At 41.8% G+C, this 26,458-nt stretch overlaps 1 protein-coding gene across 21 annotated transcripts in view; it reads left to right on the top strand.

The window, feature by feature from the left end:
• CHD8 (chromodomain helicase DNA binding protein 8) overlaps positions 1–26,458 on the top strand; it is a 61,250-nt gene that overhangs the window by 2,765 nt on the left and 32,027 nt on the right. For 7 of the 21 annotated variants that reach the window (XM_013978247.3, XM_021099297.2, XM_003482263.5 and 4 more), the window contains exons 2-5: positions 18,383–19,439; positions 20,298–20,669; positions 21,384–21,769; positions 23,007–23,121. In XM_013978247.3, the coding sequence (XP_013833701.1) occupies positions 18,597–19,439; positions 20,298–20,669; positions 21,384–21,769; positions 23,007–23,121 (1,716 nt within the window). In that variant the 5' untranslated portion in view covers positions 18,383–18,596. Of the gene's footprint in view, positions 1–12,705; positions 12,788–18,382; positions 19,440–20,297; positions 20,670–21,383; positions 21,770–23,006; positions 23,122–26,458 lie in introns of those variants that run through there. The other 14 variants (XM_013978251.3, XM_084969282.1, XM_021099302.2 and 11 more) reach the window with 3 other exon arrangements.

The following is a 26,458-nucleotide window of genomic DNA, read 5'->3' on the forward strand; positions in this document are numbered from 1 at the left end:
TTTTTTTTGCATTTGTTAACTCTATTCATATTGCCTTTAAGATTTTCATTGTATCTATATTGCAAAATAAGTCTACTCCTTGTAGTTATTGGGTGTTTTAATTTAAACTACAAAGTATGTTAGTCTGTGAGATTTCTTATTAAGTTATTCGGTAAGTAACATTTCTGTTTCCCTTTATCCATCACTTTCTGTCCTTCAGTAGATTCTTGGTTGTTTAATGTCACAAAAGCAAAATGGTCAACTTTAAAATATCTTAATTCTTGCCTTCAGATTGTTGCAGCAGGAGACTTTTAAAATAAAACACTTAATTTCTACCCACTAATGTATATTACATGATAATAAAAAGCCCAGCAGGGATAAATAGAAAGACTGGCATAGATAATTGCTTTACATTCACCTTCAGCAGGGGTGAATCCAGGAATGTACTCTAAGCAGTGCAGCGAGCCTAGGCAATGTTCTAGACCCTTCACAGTCAGACTATCCAAGCATTTTTTTTTTTTTTTTTTCTTTTTAGGGCCACACCCGCATATGGAAGTTCCTAGGCTAGGGGTCGAATCAGAGCTGTAGCCACTGGCCTACACCACAGCCACAGCAACTCAGGATCCTAGCCAAGTTTTCGACATACACCACAGCTCAGGGCAATGCCAGATCCTTAACCCACTGAATGAGGCCAGGGATCGAACCCGCATTCTCATGTATTGTAGTTGGGTTCATTACCACTGAGCCACAGCGGGAACTCCCAAACCAAGGATGTTAAACATTAATTCCGTTTATGCATAATTTTTAAGAAAAAGTTGGCTTTGTCACTGAAACATTTTGGATTTTTATCCCCTCCATATGTTTCCAGAGAAATTTATTATGTATGACTTCTTTTTATTTGGTATGTTCAGACTTAATTTCATTTTTTGTTTTTGATTTTGTCTTTTTAGGGCCACACCCTCTGCATATGGAGGTTCCCAGGCTAGGGGTCAAATCAGAGCTGTAGCCACTGGCCTGCACCACAGCCACAGCCACAGCAATGTGGGATCTGAGCTGTGTCTGCTATCTACACCACAGCTCATGGCAATGCTGGATCCTTAATCCACTGAGGAAGGCCATGTAGGGAACCTGTGCCCTCATGGATGCTAGTCAGATTCGTTTCCACTGAGCCACAACGAGAACTCCTATTTCATTTTTAAAAGGTAATTAAATGACATACAACTGAAATTACTAGATAATAATAGGACTGTGCTTCTTTTCTCCCTTGTATGTCAGTACCCTAAATCTAATAGTTCTTGTCCTTTTGGTAATGTCCTAGTATTCCAGTAGTTAGTAATTCTGTAATAACACCTTTTTGTTTTGTTATTCTCCTAAAACTATGTTAGTAACTCTTTGAGAAAGGATATGTGTTAAATGAGTTCTTATGTAAAGTCTTTCAGATTTCCCAAACTGTCTGTCATGGTCACTATAGAACCCTTTGGAATATCCTGCCTCCTTTTTCTCTTCCACTACAAACTTTGGGGATATGTTATATCTTTGGGAATTATCCCTTTGGTACATGGTCCCATTTGTGATATGGGAATTTTTGATTGGTTCTAGAAGAAACCAATGATTTCTGTAATTTGGCTGCCTGTGTAAAACCAAGTCATAATAGAGTTTTGTAATAGAACATGAAAATCGTATTTCATATATTCTGTAATTTTTCATGTTCTATTACAGTTATCAGTTATATACATCCATCTAAATGCGCTGAATGACTGGGAAGATTCTCCTGGGTTTTTGAAGAGGGGCTACTAAGTTGCATGAACATTGAACTTAATTAAGCTCAGTGTTTCGTTCTTCATTGTTTCCATTCAGTACCCAGTCCTTCTTTGTTTACTTATTAATTCTCCTATATAGTGCTTTTGCCTGTTTTTCCGGTATGCTTTCTGTTCGGAGGACTTTTTTTCATGAGGTCTTACATATACATAGGTAATGGTCACTTCACTGCTCTCCTGGAAGTCATGGGAATCAAAAGTTGAGGCACCAGGGTCTGGGCATTTGAACTACCAAAAGTCAGCCCAGTCAGTCAGAGAACCGGAAGTTCCCACAGGCAGGCATTGTAAAGTAAATGAAGTACTCTGACCTAGACACTGGCATCATTCCTACAAACACAAAAAATGATTAATTGAATTACCTGTGTGTTGCCCTAGACACCAGGGCTGGTTGAAGTCTGTTCCATGGTTTCCAAGTTAAAGAGTTATACTGCTTTCTCAGCACAGTAGTCCTAGTCCTTTCATCCCACCCAGCAGTCCTGCTATTCTGATTGTGAAACTTTTGCATCTGTTTCAATATCCCACCATTCTGCTTAGCACATCAACACAAGCCAAGTCTCTTAAGGAGTAAATTTGCTTTGAGAGAAACCTCTAGTGGTACACTTTTAAATTATTGAACAGGGAATAATAAACTCCTTTTTATTTGCCTACTGTGTGCCAAACATTGTACATTATCTTTTAATCTTCAGAATAACCCTGAATATGTATGTAATGCTACTTTCATTTTACAGAAGAGAAAAAATACGACTTAGGTTAGGTAACTTAACCAGGTGTAGGGCTCTGGTTTGTCGGATTTCAAAGCTCCATTCATATCGTCTCCCCCTATTTAAAAGTTCACTGCTGGAATTTCCGTTGTGGCTCAGCGGTAACAAACCCAACCAGTATCCATGAAGACTCAGGTTTGATACCTGGCCTCACTCAGTGGGTTAAAGATCCGGCTTTGCCATGAGCTGTGGTGTAGGTCGCAGATGCGGCTCAGATCCCAAGTTGCTGTGGCTGTGGTGTAGGCCAGTGGCTGTAGCTCTGATTTGACCCCTAGGCTGGGAACTTCCATATGCCGTGAGTGCGGCCCTAAAAAAGAAAAAAAAAAAAGGTTAACTGCTGACCCCTGTAGAACTGCCTTTGACCACAGCATTAGTCAAGTAGGCGTTCCATTAACAGGCACAGCCTTTAGCAGTTGTAGAACCTTGAGAATGTAAACATTTTTTTGTCTTTGTATCTCTGTCTGTTAGAAGGAAAAAAAAAGTTTCCTTTATTTAACTTAGTTATTTGGAAGATAAGAATATGTGAAGTACTTTAAACTCTATAGAGGAAAATTACTTGGTCAGTCTTGCAAATAACTCCATTTTTTAGCCAGTGCAAGTCAGACTAGCCCACTGTATTCATCAGTCTCATGTCAGTGGGTCATTTTGTGTGCCTAGAGGCACAAATGTGATAGTAACAGTGTTTTTCCTCCCCTGCCACACACACTTTTTTTTTTAACATTAATGTTGCCATGAAAAGAGTCCTTCATAAATTATTAAGTAAATGTTTCTATTTTTCTGTTAGGTTGAAAAAAATATATATGTCTTGGCCCAGTTAAAGTAGGGCCTGAAATGGTGGTGTGGGAGGGTAAGAGGACCAGAACTCTTACCTGACTTATGTGTATGGTGGGGAGAGGGTGAAATGGGCAAAGGGGATCAATTGTATGGTGGTTGTTGGAGAGTAAATTTTTTGGTGGTGAGCATGTGGTAGTGTATACAGAAGTAGAAAAATAATGTTGCACACATGAAACTTACATAATGTTATAGACCGATATAACCTCAGTTTAAAAAAGAATTGTATATATCATTACTTATGCTGGATGTCCGAAAGTGGTGTCGTACACGGTGGATATAGTCATCCAGTTAGGTATTCCTCATCTGGAATCCAGAATATTATTTTCATCTTGGTGAACATGTGCCAGTGAAGAGCAGTTTCTCCAGATCCTGTCTAACTTGACCGAGGGGCAATGATCCTTTAAGAGCAGGATCCTATTTTCTGTCTTTAGATTTAGACCAAAACCCCCAAGATTTTACTGGAAAAAAAGTCTACAGTGAGGCTGATGTAAAAATGAACCTATGCCTGGAGTTCCCTTCATGGCATAGCAGAAACGAATCCGACTAGGAACCATGAGGTTTCAGGTTCGATCCCTGGCCTCACTCAGTGGGTTAAGGATCCAGCGTTGATGTGGGCTGTGGTGTAGGCTGGCAGCTGTAGCTCTGATTGGACCCCTAGCCTGGGATCCTCCATATGCCTTGAGTGTGGCCCTAAAAAGCCAAAAAAAAAAAAAAAAAAAGAACCCATGCCCTACTTTTGAGTCATATGAGTACATTTTCATCCATTTACTTCTTGCCACAGCCTTAAATTGGCCACCATTAAGGCTTTAAGTTCCCAAGCCTAAAGGATATAACTGAAATTTCATTGCTTTCAATAGTGATTATCTATATATCACTATAGAAAATAGTCTTTGATGTGCATTAGATGCATCCTCTTTTGCTGTATGTAAAAGCTGTGTCTGATAAAGGTCCTGAAAAGTAAGGATGCTTAGGATTTTATGATGCCTTTTTTGAGTGTTTCTGGTAGGAAAGATGCCACTGCCCTTTACTCTCTCAGCAGTCTGTGAGAAGCCCTTGGTTTCGGTTGGTCGGATACCTCCACATTACCCCTCTGCAGCCCCACTCCCACTCACCTTTGGCTGGAAGCTGAAAGTGCATTCCTGCAACAAAAGTACATTGAGTGTCCGTTACCACCTGATAAGGAAAGGAAATATTGTAATAAGTCATTGTAATAAGTAATATTGTAATAAGTCATACACAGTCCTTGCCCTTGTGCACCTTGCATTCTAATATGGGGGTGAGGGAAGATGGCTATTAAACAATTATATGACCAGTTATTCAGCCTACTACAAAAGAGAAATTATGCATATTACAGGAGAATTTATAATAGGGGCATATAACCCTTAGTATAGTTGAGTAGTTAAGACTGTGACTTCTAAAGTTCCCGCTGTGGAACAACGGAATATGCAGTGTCTCTGAAGCACTGGGATGCAGGTTTGATCCTGGGTACAGTGGGTGAAAGGAGCAGCTGTGGAGTAGGTAGCAACTGTGGCTTAGATCTGATCTCTGGGTTGGAATCTCCATGTGCTGCGGGACAGCCAAAAAAGGGGCGGGGGGAGAATGTGACTTCTGAAGCCACACTACCTAAATTTGAATCTGGCACCACTTTCCACTAGCTGTGGCCTGTTAGACAGATTGCTTCTCTCTCTGTGCCTCAGTTTCCTCATCTATAAAAAACAGCTAAGTTATTTCAAGTTTAAGAAAATTGAATATGATTTCCCACTGTGGCACAACGGGATTGGTGGTGTCTCTGCAGTGCCAGGATGCAGGTTTGATCCCCAGCACAGTGGGTTAAAGGATCTGCTGCACTGCCACAGCTGTAGTGTAGGTCGCACCTGCAGCTTGGATTTGATCCCTGGCCTGGGAACTCCATATGCTGCAGGGAGGCCAAAAAAGAAAGGAGAAAGAATGAAAATTAAATATGCCAGTGCATTTTCATTGTTTAGAAGAAGGCCAGTTGTGTAGTGTACACTCAACAAGTTTGGCTCTTTTTTTGTCTGGGAGGTCATGGAAAGCTTTTCTTTGAAATGATGCCACTGAAGTGAGCTTTGAAAGGTAAGAATTAAATAGGCAGAATGGAGGGGAACCAGTCAGAAGGCAATTGCAGTAGTCCAGGGACGTGAGGGGTGGTAAATTGATCCAAAATAGTAGTAGAGGCAGATGTGTCTGGATGTGAGGGATATTTAGTAGGTAAAAGGCAGGATTTTAAAATATTAGATAGGGGTGGTAAGGAAGAGGCTTTTCTGGTCTCTGTGGCCATAACTGAATAAGAGATGCTGGAGGATGGTTGCACTCTGTGTGTGCGCATACATGGTGGTGATTGTGGAGGAGGCTAGAGAAACTGCGAAGGAGTCAGTCTCCTTGAGGTAATAAGCCTCTTATAGGGAAAGGTGGACAGGTGGGTTAGCCAGGGAGACTGGAGATGCTACCAGGAAGAGCTCTTGAGTAAGCAAGTGAACGCACAGGCCTGGAGTTCAGGTCTCTTGCCCAGAAACATGAGAGACATAAAGCATATAGGTGGTTCGTTGAAGAAGATAATGAATAGTAATTGAGGCCATGTATATGAATTGGATATTCTTTTTTTTTTTTTTTTTTTTTTTTTTTTGTCTTTTTGGTATTTCTTGGGCCGCTCCCGCGGCATATGGAGGTTCCCAGGCTAGGGGTCGAATCAGAGCTGTAGCCACCAGCCTATGCCAGAGCCACAGCAACGCGGGATCCGAGCCCAGTCTGCGACCTACACCACAGCTCACGGCAACGCCAGATCGTTAACCCACTGAGCAAGGGCAGGGACCGAACCCGCAACCTCATGGTTCCTAGTCGGATTCGTTAACCACTGCGCCATGACAGGAACTCCCCTGAATTAGATATTCTTGAAAAGAAAGTATAGAATGAGACAAAAAGAGGGCCTGGAACCAATGCTTGGTCAACTTTAGCTATTAGAGGCTGGTAGAGGAGAAGAGCAGCAAAGGAGAATTGGGCAGAGTATTAAAGCATAGTTGATTTACAATGTTCTGTCAATTTCTGCTATACAACAAAGTGACCTAGTCATCCTTTTTTCTTTTTATGGCTGGAGCTTTAGCTGCAGGCCTGTGCCAGCCATGGCAATTCCAGATCTGAATACCATAGCTTGTGGCAACACCAGATCCTTAACCCACAGCATGAGGCCAGGGATTTAACCCACATCCTAATGGACACCATGTTGGGTTTTTAACCCACTGACCCGCAGTAGGAACTCCAGGATCCCTGAGTTGGATGCTAGTGACTTAGAACATCTATAGCAGGTTTTTTTTTTTTTTTTTTTTTTTTTTTTTTTTTTTTAGTCTTTTGTCTTTTTGTCTTTTGTTGTTGTTGTTGTTGCTATTTCTTGGGCCGCTCCCGCGGCATATGGAGGTTCCCAGGCTAGGGGTTGAATCGGAGCTCTAGCCACTGGCCTACGCCAGAGCCACAGCAACGCGGGATCCGAGCCACGTCTGTGACCTACACCACAGCTCACGGCAACGCCGGATCGTTAACCCATTGAGCAAGGGCAGGGACCGAACCCGCAACCTCATGGTTCCTAGTCGGATTCGTTAACCACTGCGCCACGACGGGAACTCCTATAGCAGGTTTAGGCTGACTAAAGCCAGTTAGTTTTACATGATCTTCAGACCCTAGAATCTGAAGTGTTGTTACCCCTGTTTGCTTTAAATTAGATTTAATGTAGAGGAAGTAAGAGGTGCAGTGCATTTGCAAGTTCATAGATATTAGCCTGCTGAAGTCAATGAATTATTCTGAAGGTCATTAGTCTGAGTGGTGACCCCCTCTAAAGCTGATTAGCATCTCCCGGGTATGGAGAGACACTGGCAAAACCAAATTTGTTTACAACTATCTATCCAGCAACATTTGTTGAGTACTTCCTGGAACATAGTGATTATATACCAAGAGGTGTTCCAGGAGTTCCCACTGTGGCTCAGTGGTAACGAACCCCACTAGTATCCATGAGGATGCAGGTTCGATCTCTGGCCCTGATCATTGGGTTTAGGATCTGGCGTTGCTGTGGCTGTGGTGTAGGCTGGGCAGCTATGGCTCTGATTCTACTCCTAGCCTGGGAACCTTCATATGCCACAGGTTTGGGCCTTAAAAAAAAAACAAAAAACAAAAAAAAACAAAATCCAAAACAAACAAACAAAAAACCCCAGTAGGTGTGCAAGGTGTTTGACTATTCCTCATTAATGGCCCTGTAATTTGATCCACCTTTGTACAGAGGCTGAACTGGGTGGGACAGAAATTTGAACCCAGATCCCTCATCATTCCTCCACATACAAATGTAACTAAAATGTGAAGTAAAAGATACTTATCCCAAAAGAGTACTTAACAAAATGCTATATGGAAGCTCATATGGGACCGATTACTTTTGACTTGATAATGAAAAGTAGGGAGGCTTTCAATTATTAAATCCAACAGACATTTTATTTACTTATTTATTTTTGGCTGCACCTGCGACATGTGGAAATTCACAGGCCAGGGATCGAACCTGTGACACAGTAGCAACCCAAGCCACTGCAGTGACAGTGCCAGATCTATCCTCAGCCTGCTGTGCCAGAAGAGAACCTCCCCAATGGAGATTTTAAAGTTCTTATAAGACATTTTTACATTGCTGATGTAATTCATCACTCTTTCCTCCTGTAACACTCTTTACTTCTGTGACATTGCACTCTGTTTCTTTTGCTTTTCCTTTACTAGCTGCTTAGTAGGTATATCTTATTCTGATTCTTAATTCTTGATGTTCTTCTGGGTTCCTCCTTAGCTTTTCTCACTTTACACCAAACTTCTCAAATTTTGGGGTTTCTAGCTAAGTGTTTTGTTTAGTCTGCATAGTATTTAAAACCTTTTAAAAAGTTAGTCAGGGAGTTCCCGCTGTGGCACAGTGGGTTAAGAATCTTACTACAGCAACTCAGGTGACTGCGGAGCTGAGGGTTCAATCCCTGGCCTGGCACAGTGGGTTAAAGGATCTGGTATTGCAGCAGCTGTGGCTTAGGTTCATCAGTTTGTGGCCCGGGAACTTCCATATGCCATGGGTGCAGCCATTAAAAAAAAAAAAAAAAAAAAAAATTAGTTGAATATATTGAAAACCTGGAAGATTTACATAAAATTCTGTACTTCTGGCTTTTGAAAAACCTGGAGTTCTCTCTTAACCTTGAGTTGCATTTCTATATGGCAACCCTTAACTAGAGCTGACTAGCAGCTGCTCTCTTTGGAATGGACATCCAGTTCTTTATAGACCCCAGTGTTCTCTCATCTTTCCCAACAATATTGGTGCAGTGTTTCATAAACTTACTCTGGTGTGTGTGTGTGTGTGTGTGTGTGTGTGTGTGCGTGTGTGTGTGTGTGTGTGTGTGTGTGTGTGTGTGTGTGTGTGTGTGTAGGTTTTTAGGGCCACACCCTTGGCATATGGAAGTTCCCAAGCTAGGGGTTGAATCAGAGCTGCAGCTGCCAGCCTACACCACAGCCACAGCAATGACAGATCTGAGGCACATCTACAGCCAACACCACAACTCATGGCAATGCGGGATCCTTAACCCACTGAGCTAGGCCAGGGACTGAACCCAAGACCTCATGGATACTAGTTGGGTTCATTACCACTGAGCCACAACGGGAATTCCTCCACTCTTTTTTTTTTTTTTTTTTTTTGTATTTTTTTATTATAGTTGATTTACAGTATTCTGTCCATTTCTGCTATAGGAACTCCTCCACTCTTAAAACTACTATTTTGATACTGATAATTCTAAATCTATACATAAGCAACTTTTGGATTTATACATCCAACCTCCTATTGAGTATCACTACTTAACATGCTGTAGGCAATTCAAACTAAACATGGCTGAACTCATTTTCCCCTGTAAACTCTAGATTCTGCCAATTTAAAAAATTTTTTATATATTTATTATGTCTTTTGTCTTTTTAGGACTGCACCCTTGGCATATGGAAGTTCCCAGACTATGGGTTGAATCAGAGCTGTAGCCACCAGCCTATGCCACAGCCACAGCAATGTGAGGATCCAAGCTGCGTCTGCAACCTACACCATAGCTCACTGAAACACCAGATCCTTAACCCACTGAGCAAGGCCAGGGATCAAACCCAAGTCCTCATGGATACTAGTTGGGTTCATTAACCGCTGAGCCACAACGGGAACTCCCTCTACCAATTTTTATCCCAAGTATTACTCAGCTCTCTCTCTTCCTTACTATCTTTTTTATGAGAGTTGTAACATTTATTTCAGGTTCTCTCTCTTTGTTTCTTTTTTGCCTTACCTGTGGCACATATACGTTCTAGGACCAGGGATCGAACCTGTGCCACAGAAGTGACCAGAGCCACAGAGGTGAAAATGCAGGAGCCTTAACCTGTTAGGGCATTATAGAACTTTCCCATCATTAACTTTTGAACCTCACTGCAGTGATTTAGGCTCTGATCATCTTGTTAGGATTCTTGGTTGCAAATAACAGAAATCATCTTTTGGCTAAATTAAGCAGAATGGGAATTTATTCTAAGGATATTGTGTGACTCACAAAATCAGTGGGAATGCTAGAGAATCTGGTTTAGAAAATGATCTGAAATCATGGGAGAACATGCCAGGATCACACCGTTGAACAGTCAGTTTATGATGCTGCAGAATCCCAGTGTCTGCCATTGCTGAATTTGTCTAACTTGTCGGTTCTGAATTTTTGCATTATCGCTGCAAAGTCAAAGTTCTCCACAGGAATGTCCACTTAAATTAGGTTAAGTTGTGTGCTTATTTCTGCTTCCCCACCCCCCACTTCATTCCTCGCTGCCCCAACCCCAGCTCTATAGTGGGAGGTAAAGATCCGTCTTCCTTTGAAGACTCTTACCTTGAGCTATTTCCCCAATATGGGAAAGGGAGTTTTGATTGCTGAGTAGGAAAAAAAAAAAAAGCAAATATCCACTATACAGCTCTTTTCTGGACTACCATAGCAGCTTCCTAGCTACTTCTGTGTCCTCTGTCCCCTCATGGCCCAAATCTATTCTCTGTCTGGCTCTAACATCCAGAGTTAGCTAACTAAAATGCAGTTCTGACTACGTCATTTCACGTCTCAGTGGCTCCTCATCCAGCTATAAGAAAATACTTTAATTTGTCACTCAAGGCTTTCCTTAAAGGGTCTCACCCTCACCTCTCCTTTCAGTCTTGTCACCCTCTAATTTCTTCTTTGCAATGTACATTTTGGCAAGACTGAACTGAAGAACTACTTAGAATTTCTTCTACATGCGTCATGCTGTTTTTTCCTTGCTCTGCTTCGTTTTACCTTTTCCTCTTACTGTCCCTACTGCCTGAATACCCTGTTCTTGTAGCCCACTTTACCTTCCCTAGTTAACTCCTCCTTATCCTTTAAGAAACTACTTCCTTGATACCTTTTTCTTGTGTTAAGTCCCTTTCATCTGTGTTCCTGAAATAGCCCCTTGTTTATTTCATTGCCGTGTCATCTTGAAATTGTTTACATTTGTCACTATTGTCATAGTCTCTACTCTTCACCCTCTCCCCACATGTATACACAAATACACTCCTATCTGTTGTGAGTTCTTTGAAGGTGGAGACTGTCTTATTCATCATTGGTTCTCTAATACTACCGTATTACTCCGTTTATTGTATACTCAATAAATGGTGAGATAATGAGGCATTTGATATAGATCTTAAAAGGTAAGTAAGATTCTGATAAGGCATAGAAATGGAATAAGGATGACATAATTTGAAGGCAACAGTATTAGCTAGGCTTAGATGAGAAAAAATATATGACAATATCAAGTTGTCTTTTTTGGCCAGCATGTCTGTGTATCTGTAGAAGAGTAGGAAATAAGTCTGGGAAGGCAAAATATGGTCTTAGGAATTATGTTTTAAGTAACAGGGAACCTTTGAAAGTTTTCAAGCAAGGGACTGATTTGGCCGTTCTGTGTTTTAGGAAATTAATCTGGTAGCAGAAAGGATTAGTAGGGGGAGAGATCAATTATGAAGCTTCTTTCTCTTACACAAGCAACTGTATAAATAAAGAAGTGGCAGCAGAAGTAGAGGAGTGAGATACATGAAATTCTGACTTTGCCATTTTGTTTCATAATTGAATCACTCAGCTCTAAACCTCAGTTTTCTCATCAGTGCAGGAGGACTGACTTGATATGATTGGCAAGTCTTTGCCAGCTCCAAAATCTATGATATATTTACAGGATAGTCAATGGGACTTTGCAAATGACTTAACGGTGGATACAAGAAGAGGTTTCAGAGGCGCCTTTGAGGTTTCGAGCCTCAATGAATGGGAAAACAGTATTGCTTGTTTGAGTGGGGATTGTGTGTCCTTAGCATTAGTGGCAGTAAGATCTTCAAAAATAGATCCAAGGCCAGGTTGATCTTCTTCCTTCTTTGTGTCCTAGAGCACAAAAAAATAGGATTTCAGCAGAAACTAGTGGTCAGGAGGTAAGCAGCTGTTTTTATTAACAGTTTACTTTGGGGTAATTTAAGCTTGCCCACCATGGTTCTGAGGTTAGCCACCCTGGGGAATTCGAGTGCTCTCAAGTGCCATGGCAAACTGGACACTGGCCCATATGTCAGAGGGGCTGAGTTTCAAGAGAAGAAGTGAAGACCAGGTTTGGGGGTGAGGAGTGGGTGTGTCTCTTGGAGAGAGGTGCTGGGAATTGTTCGTGGGTGCCTGGGGTTCCTTTCTAGAAAGTGATACGGCTGCCCAAGGGTCAGAGTATCAAGAATGCAGTTTGGTTTGTGGCAGAGAGTGTCTTTTAAAAGTAAAAGGCTCCAATGCTCCAGCAATTGGGCGGACTCACTCCTACGATGAGGGCAGATTTGGCCCCTTTTAATGGGTCGTGGAATAAGGTGTAGTCACTACAGCAGAGGAGTTGACAGGGCTGCTAGAAGAGAATCCAGAGGGGGGAGGAGTTGGCCTAGTGTGGAACCCTCCCTCCCGAGTTTAGACTTTGGTGTGCAGAATACAGTATAGGTGGTGGAGGAATTTAATCCCCAGGACCAGTTTCCCGTAGCTTGAGACCGTTTCTCTGGCCAGCACACCCCCAGTCCCTTTTCTTTTTTTTTAAGCAAGCTGCAGGCTTCGCCTCGGCCCTAGAAACCGGATAGGCCTCTCCGTGCGCTCTCAACCTAACCCCGCGGCGACGGGGGAGGGGGAAGCTCTGTTTAGTCCCACCCTTTGCGCTGTTTTGCGTCTTTGCGCCCATGGTGAGTGGCAGTGGAGCTTAGCCAATGGGGACGCGGGGCGGGCAGGAGCATCAAGTTAGGCTGCGCAGGAGGAGGGGGAACTGGTGCTGGAGAGACAGCGAGAGGGGCGAATCGGCCCCCCACGGCCGCTGCAGGTAAAGGCACCTCTCTTACCCCGCGGGGTGAGGCACAGCTCTTTTTCTTCTTCTGGGCTTGTCGGGCCTTCCCGCCTGTAGCTTTCGCCCTAACATTGCTCCCACCGGGGCATCCACACCCCCCCCTCCACCCCACACACACACACTCCGCATCTTCCCGTCTTGGCCATCCCCACCCTGGAGGGCACCCCGCTAGCTCACTCTCTCAAGTGCATGTACCTCCTCTCCATTTTCCGGGCTCCAGTTGTCAGAAATCTCTCTCCTCTGATATATGGGCCTTCCTGGCACCAGCCCCGGCAGTATGAGCAGGTAATGTACACGGATCCCGGCCACCCCCGCCCCCAGTCGCGTTTTCCTCCCCATCAACCTCTCACTTCCTTACCCTGCCCCTTCTCTTCCACAAGAGTACATAATTTTTGTAGTTTCTTCTTTACCCCCTTGAACATACGTACATGATTTTAGAGTTCATAGTTGCCTATTTCGCCTTCCCTGTTTTTCAGAAGGACTCACTTTACCAGCCATATTTGCCCCCAAATGTCCATACCCTGTTGAGGTTTGAGTGCATTTTCCTTCTGTAATTAGAAAAACAAAAAACAGAGTGGCCACAAATTTGGTCATGAGAATGGTGAAGATAGAGAAAATGGCTTAGGATCTCGATCTTCTTGAGGAAATCTCCCGAGTGGCCTTAAGTTAATAGCTCCATTTCTTACGGTCTGTGTCCTTCCATCCTGATCCTCTGCTGACCCTAAATTGTGATTACATTCACCTTGGATGCTTATTTCCCATTTCTATAAGGTTTGAGACCCTTTGGGTCTCACAGATGTCTCCTTGGTACAGTTTTTAAATCATTCTCTTAAAATTATGTTGGTGATTTTCATCTTAAACCTTCTGATTTATTTTCAAGGGATTTTTTGAAACAGCTTCTACCCATCTTTTGTTTCAACAATGTCTGCAGCTGATCCTCTTGAAAAGATACAGTTTCCAATAACAACATTAATACTTTGAAGTAAAATAGTTTGTTCTTTTCTGAATCTTTGACCAGTTAGAGGTAAAGTGGGCTTGGCTGGTACTTCTAAAAGTGTATATTGCAAAAAAAAAAAAGGTCAGTATTTGTCAATATGGTATTTGGCTCTTATCTTCTAAGAGGATGGGCAGTACAGAGAAATCTGTAAATGGAGATACAGTTCATTTTATATAATTTTATGTATTAGACAACTGGACTGATTTCTGTTCCAGTGTTTCTCATCCACCATAAACAGTATGATAAACCGTGAGAAATCTTATCCCACCACAGAGATGTTAATAATCCTTCCAAACCAGGGGTGCTTCTTCTTTCTCTGTCCCTGCCTATCCCCCCCAGGCTGCTCCCCTGCCACTGGTATCTTTTACAGATCCTCACAGGCCAAGAGATATCATCCAGTTTTATTGAATATAAATAACATAAACAATGGTATGTGTTTTCCTTTTATAACTTGTATCATTGAATATACATTTTCAAACTTTACATACCTTTCATCTCCCAGTGAGAATCACTGCTTTGTTGAAAGGTATGGGGGAAAGTATGGAGGAGAATTAAAATAAAGCCCTTGGAGTTCCCATCGTGGCACATTGGAAACGAATCCGACTAGGAATCATGAGGTTGCTGGTTCCATCCCTGACCTCACTAGTGGGTCAACAATCCGGCGTTGCTCTGAGCTGTGGTGTAGGTTGCAGACGTGGCTCGGATCCTGCGTTGCTGTGGCTGTGGCATAGACCAGCGGCTGTAGCTCCAATTAGACCCCTAGCCTGGGAACCTCCAAATGCCACAGGTGTGGCCCTAAAAAGCAATAGAATAAAGTAAAATAAAGCCCTTTATGATTGGACAGACAGGTTGTTACTGAAATGGGTATGGGTAAGGAGACATGTAGAATAAGAACAGGAGAGTTGGGACTCTAGGTTTCCAAGAAAATCCAGAAGAACTATATTAGAGGTAATAAAGCTGCAGAACATCAATTTGTGCTTACTTTAAGAGGAAGGAGTAGTTCCTCCTTTAAGAAGCAGGTGAGATGAAGGGCTATTATATGAAGAATTTCTCTGGCTTGTTATTTGGAAATTATAGATGGGTGGCTTTGGATTTTAACCTTTGCTGAAGTTCTGCTTCTCCCCAGCTCCCATCCCACCCCCAAATTTTCCGTCATTATTCTGATCATTAGTTTGAAATCATGGAAGGTCATAGAGGACAACCATCAAACTCTATCTTTCCTTTTGGGCATATACATGTCTTTTTCTTTGGGGCACTGGTAGGTGAAGACTGGCTTTTCATTCTCAATATGATACAAGTCTGTTATGATTTCTTTATCTAGGCAGTTGCTTTACTTAGGGATATCTTAAGGGTTTCACGTATTTGGAATTTTTCACCAGGATTTAAACCATAGAAAGAGAATCCATGGAATAGATGAGCTTGGTAGAATAGGCCAGATATGGATATAGCCAGGATGACCCATAAGTCGGAATAGAAAGAGGGGTGAAGAAGTTGGAGGTATGTTCCCGAGAAGGTTTAATCTTTTGCGAGTCAAGGACAACGTAAAGGTGTGAGGCCAGAAAGAAGCAGGAGGAGATCTGTTTTGGCACAGTGGGTTAAGGATCTGATGTTACTATAGTGGCTTGGGTTGCTGCTATAGCGTGGGTTCAATCCCTGGCCCAGGAACTTATGTGTGCCTTGGCATGTGTGCCCCCCCCCCCAAAAAAGAAGGAAAAGCAGAAAACTAGGATTAAAATATTTGTACAAGATGAATTAAGTCAGTAGAGGTGAATTTATGGGATGGGACTAAGAAGTAGTGAGACTTGAGTGTGTGGCATTAAGTCAGTGGTGAGGTTTTTAAATTATTGGACACTGACTGTACCAGAAAAAGCAGAAATTTGGCCCCAAGATTGGAAAAGGAGACAAATGATAAGTGCACTGACCTTTAAAGACTTATACTTGAGTCGTATAGAAGCAAGAAATATGTTGGAAACTGCTAGCCTGGTTTCTCCCCTTAAAAAATGAGATCTGTCTCACTGTTTGAGATTGGGCAGTTGTAGAGGGATGGAAGAGCATTTGAGTGAAAAAAAAGCAAGGAGTCCTGGAAAGGACAAAATATGCCATGGAAGAAAAAGCAGGTTAAAAACTATTATTATCAGCATAAACTTGTAGTTAGTGGAAACTTTCACTGTAGTTCTTTGTGATACCTAACTGTTAGATATTTAGTGTAACTTCTCTGACCGTGAAAAGGAGATGAACGATAATAGGCAGCAAAGTAGGGCATAACTAGAAAAAAGTTAATGGTAGTATTGAGAAAACTTATAAAATTATTGAGTAGATTTTCATTAAATCAAGAAACATCCATAACTCTTCTGATCACCATTTTGAGGAGCTTTGGGGCAGGTGTTAGATAGGAGAGGGTGGAATGAGCTAGTGGAATAGTTTAGCCAGGGAAGTGATAGGGACCCTGGTTGAAATGTGAAGGGTATACAGTTACTGAGGCTAGGAAGATCTTGTTTAACATTGGTAGAGATGCCATGTATGCTTTGTAGTTTTGACTGATATGCCAACCTCTGATGAATCAGTTCTCTTTATCTATGTCAGAGTTTCTGGGCTGTTTACCCACATTATGTCATTTAAAAAGGATAGCTGGAAGGGGGAAAAAAGTTTGGGGTTGTGTGAAAATTCTTCAGTCAAGTCTGTACTGTGTCACTGACCGATTTCTTCTCTGTTGTCTTTTAAAAGTTAGGAGAAATGGTGTTATTAAGCAAGACTCCTGGATTGACAAATATTGATATCAAATACAAATGCAGACACTACATTTTCATATAGTTATCTAGTAATGTATTTATAAATCCTTGTCTTAGTTGTTCCTTTTTCCAGCATTTTTATGAACATAAAGCCCCAGATGTGGATTTAGTAAACATACTTTCAGTTATTTGTACAACAGTTTTTCAAGATCAGAAGCTTTCTACAGTCTCATCCTAGAATCAGGGAATACCATTTAGTTTTGCTTAAGGGCTGAATGGTTCATTCCAGACACTGCAAGCAAATAGTTTAATTCATTAAATATTTTTTGGAGGAGCTACTGTGTATGCACTATCCTGCTGGTTCTTTAAGGATCCACAGATGAATAAGACATGATCCCTACCATGCAGGAACTCTTGTCTCTTGGGGAAACAGGAGCTGGGCCACCATGGAGGATTGTGCAGGGTGTGCATTGCACATGTTTATTATCATCGTAGATAATATGTTTAGTATGACAGTTTTCCAGCAGATGGCAGACAAGCATCTTGAGGAGGAGACAGCTTTTTATAATTTGCACAAAGGAACCATTTGGGCCTTCGGAGGAAATGGACCTGAGACTTATTTTAATCAATGTTGAATATCTAAAGTGCTTTAAATTAAAGTGCAGACAACACCTGGGTATTTAAAGAAGGTGAGGAAACCAAGTCATCACAAATGGCTCACCTTATGGAGAGGTTCAGGGCTCACCTTATGGAGTAGAAGACCTTTGAGGGTGGTAGAGATTTCAGCTGAAATATTTGGGAGGAAGGTGTGAGGATGTTCCAGGGAGAAGCTACAGCATAATAGGCAAAATCATGCAGATAGCAATGTCATTAAGGGAACTGTATTGTCTAGTTGGACTGGAATGTAGGGTAGGGTATATATAGGGAGTGATGGGAGTGAAAGTTGGGAATATAAACTGGAACTGGAACTAAATTGTAGGATTCTTTGAATCTCTTAGAAAGGAAGTTTTTGATCTTAAATATGAGAAAGTGCGGAGGGAACTTCATAACAGAAATACTGTGTATAGATTAATTGATAGGTTAACTAGAATAAAGTTTGTGAAACTTCCTGGGTAAAATTTTGGTTAATGGTGGCTATTTTTATCAGTAGTGAGTAAAAGTATCTAAAATACAAGGGAAACTTGTAAAATAGAGAAGTCTTTACCTATAGTCACTGAAGTATTGCTGGTATGCTGTTAAGTTCTGTCAACTTAAGAACCTGAAATAAAAGGTGAATAAATATTAAATTTTCTAATCTCTACTTAAGAATGATAATTGTAAAAAGAAGTGGACAGGAGTTACCATCATGGCTCAGCGGTAATGAACCCAACCAGGATCCATGAGGACGCGGGTTTGATCCCTGGCCTTGCTCAGTGGGTTAAGGATACAGCGTTGCTGTGAGCTGTGGTGTAGTTTGCAGACTCAGCTCAGACCCCACGTGGTTGTGGCCTGGATGGCGCTGCAACTCCAATTTGACCCCTAGACTGGGAACTTCCATATGCCACAAGTTCAGCCCTAAAAAAAAAAAAGAAATGGACAGAGACACCTGAGTGATCTTGACAGATAGAAGCTTCAAAGCTTGTAGGTGTAAGAGCCCCCAAAGGGAGTTAATTTCTTTTTTAATTTTAGTTTTGAAGCAGAAATATGGATGTTCTTTCTGTTGTGTCTCCATCCTCAGATGACCTTGCGTTTCCATCTTCTCTCATTATGTTGATGCTATTTTATATTAAGGGTAGTACCTAAGAAGGAGAACTTTTCCCTGAGATCACCTACTTTGCTTATTTGTCATTTGTCTTCCTACAACAGGAGTTCCACCATCTTCCTCTGAAGACCTAGCCATCTTGCTCTATGAAGGTCAGGACAATCTGACATGCACTTGTTTCTTGCCTCTTTATGTGAAGAGTAGTCCTCTTCCATTGTGTACATTTTTTTCTTAATAGGGGAGGGGAGGGGAGAGCCAGTACCCCCCCTCCCCTTCCCTCCCTAGACCTTGGGGAAGTACCCCCATTACTTTCCCAAGATGGCAGACCCCATCATGGATCTGTTTGATGACCCAAATTTATTTGGCCTGGACTCTCTGACTGATGACAGCTTCAATCAAGTCACGCAAGATCCTATTGAGGAAGCTCTTGGACTGCCAAGCTCTCTGGACTCCTTGGATCAGATGAACCAGGATGGTGGAGGTGGTGATGTGGGGAATTCATCAGCAAGTGACTTGGTCCCCCCACCAGAGGAAACAACCCCCACAGAACTTCCCAAAGAATCAGCAGCTCCAGCTCCAGAATCTTTAACCTTGCATGATTATACCACTCAGCCTGTCAGCCAAGAGCAGCCAGCCCAACCTGTCTTACAGACACCGACGCCAACATCAGGACTTTTGCAGGTCTCCAAGAGCCAGGAGATCTTGAGCCAAGGGAATCCTTTCATGGGTGTCTCTGCCACAGCTGTCTCCTCCAGTAGTGCTGGAGGGCAACCATCTCAGTCAGCCCCTAAGATTGTTATTCTTAAGGCCCCACCAAGCTCCTCAGTCACTGGTGCCCATGTGGCACAAATTCAGGCCCAAGGTATCACCAGCACAGCTCAGCCCCTCGTGGCAGGCACAGCCAATGGTGGAAAAGTCACTTTTACCAAAGTGCTAACCGGCACTCCCCTTCGACCTGGTGTTTCCATTGTCTCTGGTAATACAGTGTTGGCTGCCAAGGTCCCTGGGAACCAGGCTACTGTTCAGCGCATTGTCCAGCCCAGCCGACCAGTAAAGCAGCTGGTTCTACAGCCAGTTAAGGGTTCAGCTCCTGCTGGAAACCCTGGGGCCACAGGGCCCCCACTGAAGCCTGCAGTTACACTGACCTCTACACCTACCCAGGTGACTTGAGTGAAAGGGGGCGGTGAATTTTGGTTTAGTAGAGGGCCCAGCAACTGTGAGAGCAAACACAGGAGAGATGTCTCTAGGAAATCGTGTTTAAATTCTTTTTATCAGTAGTATTGACAGCCACATGTTTATTACTTACTAGAAGAAAGTAGTTAGTGTTAACATATTTTTTGAGCTCTTACTACATTTACACTGTGCCTAGCTGGTACTGAACAAGATAGACACAGTCCCTGTCGTTACAGAGCTCACAGTCTGCCAGGAAATTACAGACCTTAAATGAGAACTCACAATAAAGTATGATGTAAAGTTGTATGAGAAATGTAAGGATGCCATTGGAACAAAATGGTTTTTGAAAAATATATTTATATTTGCAAGACTTATGGAAGCTATGTATCTTTCCTCTGTTCTTATTATTAAGATCATCCTTCTGTGATTTTGCCCAGGAGAAAGGCTAGTTTCTATTGTAAGAAAATTGAGGCTCTGGCCAGAAGAGTTTGAGGAGAGAAGAGGGCAGTATTCAGATAAGTAGGGCTGGTGGAGAGAAACTGTAAGAAGATAGATTTTAGTTCACTATAAAGACTTTATTCTAAGAGAGTTCCAAAAAATGGAATGACTGCCTTAGAGGATAGTGAGCCTCCCATCAGTTTTTCAAGACTAGGCTTGATACCCACTGGGCAGAGCTGTTACAGAAAAGATTTTTATCTGGACAGATAGGAGGATGAATAAACGAATTGTATTGTGTCTTCTGACCCCCAGTTTTTATTTCTAGGATAAGGAAAACTGGTGTAAATATTCAGAGGTCTACCATTCTTAATGTTGTACCTCTCTTGCAATTTCCTTTCTTTGCTCTAGGGTGAATCAAAACGCATCACGCTGGTCCTCCAGCAGCCACAGTCTGGAGGTCCCCAAGGACACCGGCATGTCGTGCTAGGGAGTCTACCAGGCAAGATAGTGTTACAGGGCAACCAGCTAGCAGCCCTGACTCAAGCCAAGAATGCCCAGGGGCAGCCTGCCAAAGTAGTAACTATCCAGCTGCAGGTGCAGCAGCCGCAGCAGAAAATCCAGATTGTACCACAGCCTCCATCATCACAGCCACAACCCCAGCAGCCACCCTCAACCCAGCCAGTGGCTCTCTCCTCTGTGCAACAGGCTCAGATAATGGGACCAGGACAGGGCCCAGGACAAAGACTTTCAGTACCACTCAAGGTGGTGCTGCAGCCACAGGTGAGACTTACAGAGTTAAGAAGGAAAACAAGTCTCTTAGTCCCTTGCTCTTACCCTCAGTGACCACTCATTGTTGAATGTGGGGCCAGTCTAGATTCCTACCTCTGAAATGAGATGCAGACTTTTATTTCTTTCACCCATGGAAATTTTGTTTTAATTATGTCATGAAAAGATTTGAGGGTTATTTTTGGGTTTAGAATAAGAGATGATTTGTCTAGTACTTGTTGAACTTTTCATTTACAATCTTTTCCTAATGTTCTCGTGAATAAAAATGACAAAATATCATCCTGCTTGAAAGATAAAGACTCTTAAAGGGTCAAATGATTATCATTCCTCTCGCCCCGAGGGAGATACAGGTAGGCCAAGAATAGATCTGAATTTTTTTCCTTTTAGCCTAGAGGCCAGTGTTGGCAATATTGTTTGAAATTTGGGGGGATTATAGAGATGGGTATTGACATTAGAAGCATGGCTAAAGGATATCGAAGGTTAATTTGACACAGATTTCTCGCCTTTTCTCATCCCCTTCCCACCATAAAACAGTTTTCTTCTTTTTTTTTTTCTTTAAATGTGTCTCTAGGTTCAGTAGGAGTTGGTCAGAGTTTGGTTCTTGAGTAATTAGAGAGTTAAAATTTCTAGCCTGCCTGCTTCAGAGCTCTTTTATTCAGGTCATTTCACTACAAGAATGTTGAAATTTTAGTGTCTTTATTTCTATAGGCCGGCTCTTCCCAAGGGGCATCTTCTGGGCTCTCTGTAGTTAAAGTTCTAAGTGCCAGTGAAGTGGCAGCTCTGTCCTCACCAGCAAGCTCTACCCCTCATACTGGGGGCAAGACGGGAATTGAAGAAAACCGTAGGCTGGAGCACCAGAAGAAACAAGAGAAAGCAAATCGGATTGTAGCAGAGGCCATTGCTAGGGCCCGTGCTCGGGGTGAACAGAATATACCTCGAGTCCTGAATGAGGATGAGTTGCCCAGTGTTCGGCCTGAGGAGGAGGGTGAAAAGAAACGCAGGAAGAAGAGCAGTGGGGAGAGGCTCAAAGAAGAAAAGCCAAAGAAGAGCAAAACATCTGGTACCTCCAAAACCAAGGGCAAGAGTAAGCTAAAGTGAGTACCAACGCTTTGCTATTTTGATAGGACATTTGAGGACAGTGAACTCATTTTAAAATTAGTGCAGAGAGGAACTATTAGTATTTAGCAGCTACATGGTTAGTGCACGGTGATCTGTTTATCATAGAAGATAATAAGGCCTTTCTTTTCTCTGTCCCAGGTGAGCACCAAGGCACAGGGAAGATAGCCAGGCTTGTGTTAGGGGTTACATTTAAAATCTGTGACTGTTTTTCTGTATTCTTCCTGATTTTCTATCACCGTAGTGTGAAAGAGACTTCTCACTACCTACCTCCCATCCACACCAGTAAAAGACCCCTGGTTCTTGGCATTTCGTCTGTGGACTGGAGAAGATTTCAGCAACCACTCTCAGCCTCAGACAGTTTTGACAGAGCCATGGCTTGCCACATAAATCTTCTCACAATTAAGTGTCTTTTCTTCCCTTTTTATGTCTTGTAGCTTCACTCCTTTCTCCCTAGCTCCTGCTTCCTAAGATTCATCAGGCTTTGTGGTGTAATTAAAATAATGCTTTCTATTTGTACAGGATTTTTTAGCTTTAAAAAACAAGTTTCAGGAGTTCCCATCGTGGCTCAGTGGTTAACGAATCCAACTAGGAACCATGAGGTTGCTGGTTCAATACCTGGCCTCGCTGAGTGGGTTAAGGATCTGGTGTTGCCGTGAGCTGTGGTGTAGGTCACAGACACGGCTCGGATCCCGAGTTGCTGTGGCTATGGCGTAGGCCGGCAGCTGTATCTCCGATTCCATCCCTAGCCTGGGAACCTCCATATGCCGTGGGTATGGCCCTAAAAAGCAAAAAAAAAAAAAAAGTTTCATATCTGTTATCTTACTCGATCCTCAACAACTAACTGTAAGGCCCAGTATTATCATCAGTGAGGAAACTGATGCCCAGCTAGTCACAGAACTGGAACTAAAATGAGGTCTTGTAATTCTTAGTCAGGAGTTCATTCTGTTATGTTACGCTGCTTTCCTTCTGGTATCTGTGAATACAGTGGTAGCGAAGATTTGTCAAACCTGATGTAAAGGTCAGCTGGTAGTTTGGAAACCCCAATATCTTCTTCATCTAAACACCTTGCTCGGTAGCTGTGTATCCCATAGACAGAAGGTCTAGAGACCTCTGTCTGGAAGCTTTGTATGTGATGGCTTACATTAATCATATTTTCTTACTCCTAAATTTTTCTTGCCTTCACTGTAACTAGATTTATTTTTTCCTTTTTAGCACCATCACTCCTGTGGTGGGTAAGAAGAGAAAGCGTAATACCTCATCTGATAATTCAGATGTGGAAGTCATGCCTGCACAATCACCCCGGGAAGATGAAGAAAGCAGCATTCAGGTAAACGGATCACTAAAGAACTTATTTAAAAATCATGTTTAATTCTGACAGATAAACCAGGAATAGATACTGAAAGATAATAAGCCTATGCCCATTTCAACAGTTTTTCTAAACCAGAGGTAGACCTAAAACGTAAAAGAGTTAAGAGCTGATCATGGTCATGTCTTTTAAATTTTAATTTTTTTAAGCAAAAAGCATATAACTATAAAAAATAGCAATACCCATTTTATTAAAATCCAACAAATCGGAAATTGTTCTGTATGATTGTTATGACTATGTCAATACTTTGGTCGGTCGGTCTTTCTTTCTCTCTTTCTTTTTTTTTGTCTTTTTAGGCCCACACCTGTGGCATATGGAAGTTCCCAGGCTAGGGGTTGAATCAGAGGTACAGCCGCCAGCCTACACCACAGCCACTTGTGCTCTGAGCTGCATCTGAGACCTACACCACAGCTCACAGCAGTGTCAGATCTGTAATCCACTGAGGGAGGCCAGGGGTTGAACCCAAGTCCTCATCGATACTACTCGGGTTCATTACTGCTAAGCCACTATGGGAACTCCTGGTTTTTCTTTGACCTTCCCAGCTATCCCTCCTGCCCCACTTCTGCACTTCAGGTTCTCACTCTGAACTTGGTGCTTAAGGCACAATGTTTTAGCTACCTTTTGGAGATGAGTGACATTAGGGAGAGAATAAAAGAAGCTGGATCAGAAGAGCTTTAGTCCTCTGTCTCTGTTGCCTTATGGTACCATCTTACTTAGCTATGTCTAAATTCCTTATCTGAAAAAAAAATCCTTTTTTGGAAATGGAGGTTTACTAAATGAACCTCAAGTGCCTCACTAAGTATCAATACTTAAATGCCTCCCCTCTTCCTTAAAAACATCTGTACAGTTACAAACTGAGACTTGGGTTCCTCTGGGGAATATTATCATGTGAGAGTAGCCAAAACATTTTTGAAAAGGAAAATGAGGCAAAAACTAGATTTAACAGACATTAGATTATATTATGAAATAATAATTACTAAGAGTTTGGAATTAGAGAGGAAATAACAGATTAGTTAAAGCTGATAGAATCTAGAAATAGATGCAAACAGTTATGAGAATTTATTGTATAAGTTAAAAGACCATTAAATCAATAGAAAGAAAGCTTATTCAATAAATTATGTTAGGACAACTGACCACCCATTTAGGAAGAAATAAATAAACTGGGTTTTTTGCATTACTCTTTAAACAAAAACACATCCTAGTTTAATCAAAGATGTAAATGTAAAAATTGAAATCACGAACCTTTATAAAGCATAGGTGAGGTGGTTTTTTTTTTAAAGTAATTATCAAGTCAGATAGATCTTTCTCAGGAGGGTAGTAAAATGCAGAAGTCATAAAGGAAAATATTGGTATTTTTAACTATGTAAAAATTATGCATGTATAACAACCAAAAAAAATTTCCTAAACAGTGTAGTGGTTAAGACCACAGATTCTGGAGGAAGATTTCCTGGGTTCTCATCTTAACTACTAACATTGTCACTTCAGGCAAGTTTACTTAACCTATTGGTGTCTCAATTTCCTCATTGCTAAAATACAGATAATTATATCTACCAAGTAGGGTTGTTAGGAGGATTAAATGTAAACATTTACAAAGTACATAGAACAGTGCTTAGGTAAGACAGCATAGTAAGAGTTATGTATGTGCTTGTTAAAAAAATAAAAGGTTAAAATATTTGTTAAACAATTAAAACACAAACTGAAGGAGTATTTTTGTAATAAGAAATGCAGAGACTAGTACAATTTAAGAACTGGTGTATTAATTTGCTAGGGTTGCCATAACAAAATACCATAGACTAGGTGGCTTAAACAATAGAGATTTATTTTCTCACAGATCTGAAGGCTAGAAGTTCAAGATCAAGAGGTCAGCAGGTCTGATTACCTCTGAGACTTCTCTTGGCCACCTTCTTACGGTGTCCCCACTTGGTCTTTCCTCAGTGTATATATCCCTGGTGTCTTTGCATGTGTCCAAATTTCCTCCTCTTTTAAAGAAATTGAATTACTGCCCACCCTAACTTAATCACCTCTTCAAAGGCCCTCTCTTCAAATACAATCACATTCTAAGGTACTAGGGATTAAGTTTTCAACATAAGAATCTGAGGAGATACACTGAAGTTGCTAACAATCGTGTGATCATCTCACAGCCCCCCAGTTCTCTTCCCCAGAGGTAACCTGTGTTACCATTTCTGTGTATCCTTCTGGAAATAATCTTTACTTTCATGAGCACTCTACATCCACTTAATTTAAGTTTTCCATATCTACTCTTCTGTACTATGCTCTTTCTCCAACAATATATCTTGGAGGTAGTTCTTTATCAGAAAATGAGTAGATTTTAACCCATTCTTCCTCCCACCCACTTTTTTTACTAGGAAAAATTTGAAATATACACCAAAGTAGAGAGATTATTTCATTAAGTCTGTTGTCCCATTGTCCCAGAAAGCCCCCTTGTACCATTTTTCCAATGCGTTCACCATCCCCTCCCTACTGTCTCCCCATAGGCTACCATTTCTATTATCATGGATTAAACTTAACCTGTTCTAAACTTCATGTAAATGGGCCTCACTTTTTCAGCATAATGTTGTTCAGATTCATTCATGTTGTTGATGTATCTCAATAGTTCGTGTTTTTTTTTTTGAGAAATATTTTATTTTATGAACATACCACAATGTTTATCCATTCTCCTATTAGGTATTTGGGTTGTTTCCAGTGTGAGGCTGTTATGAGTAGGGTTGCAGTGAACAGTCTTGGTACAAGTACTTTGTAGATGTGCCTAAATCTCTATCTAAATCCCCAGGAGTTGATAGACTGTGGGGTAGTTAAACATATAACAATGTAACTTTATGAGAATCTGCCAGATTCCATAGTGATTGTCATTTTATACTTCCAGCAATGAGGGTTTAGTTCTTTATCTTCAATATTCAGTCTTTCAGTCTGCCCTGGTTTTTTTTTTTTTTTTTTGTCGTTTTAGGGTCACATCTGTGGCACATGGAAGTTCCCAGGCTAGGGGCCCAATCAGTCTATGCCACAGCCACAACAACGCACGATCCGAGCCGCCGAGCCTCGTCTGTGACCTATACCACAGCCCATGGCAATACGGGATTGATCCTTAAACCACTGAGCAAGGCCAGGGATTGAACCCACATCCTCATGGATGGTAGTCAGGTTCGTTAACCACTGAGCCACTATGGGAACTCCTGCCCTGTTCTTAAATGGTTCTATAGTGTTCCATTTTTTGACTAGCCTAATTTGTTTTACCAATCTCTTATTGGTGGACATTAGGTTTTCTCTGGTCTTCTACTAC

Source organism: Sus scrofa, chromosome 7 (genome assembly GCF_054392235.1).
Source record: "Sus scrofa isolate SSC_HxYL_T2T_F1_AM1 chromosome 7, Sscrofa_HxYL_maternal_Yorkshire_Landrace_v2.0, whole genome shotgun sequence".
Taxonomy (NCBI): domain Eukaryota; kingdom Metazoa; phylum Chordata; class Mammalia; order Artiodactyla; family Suidae; genus Sus; species Sus scrofa.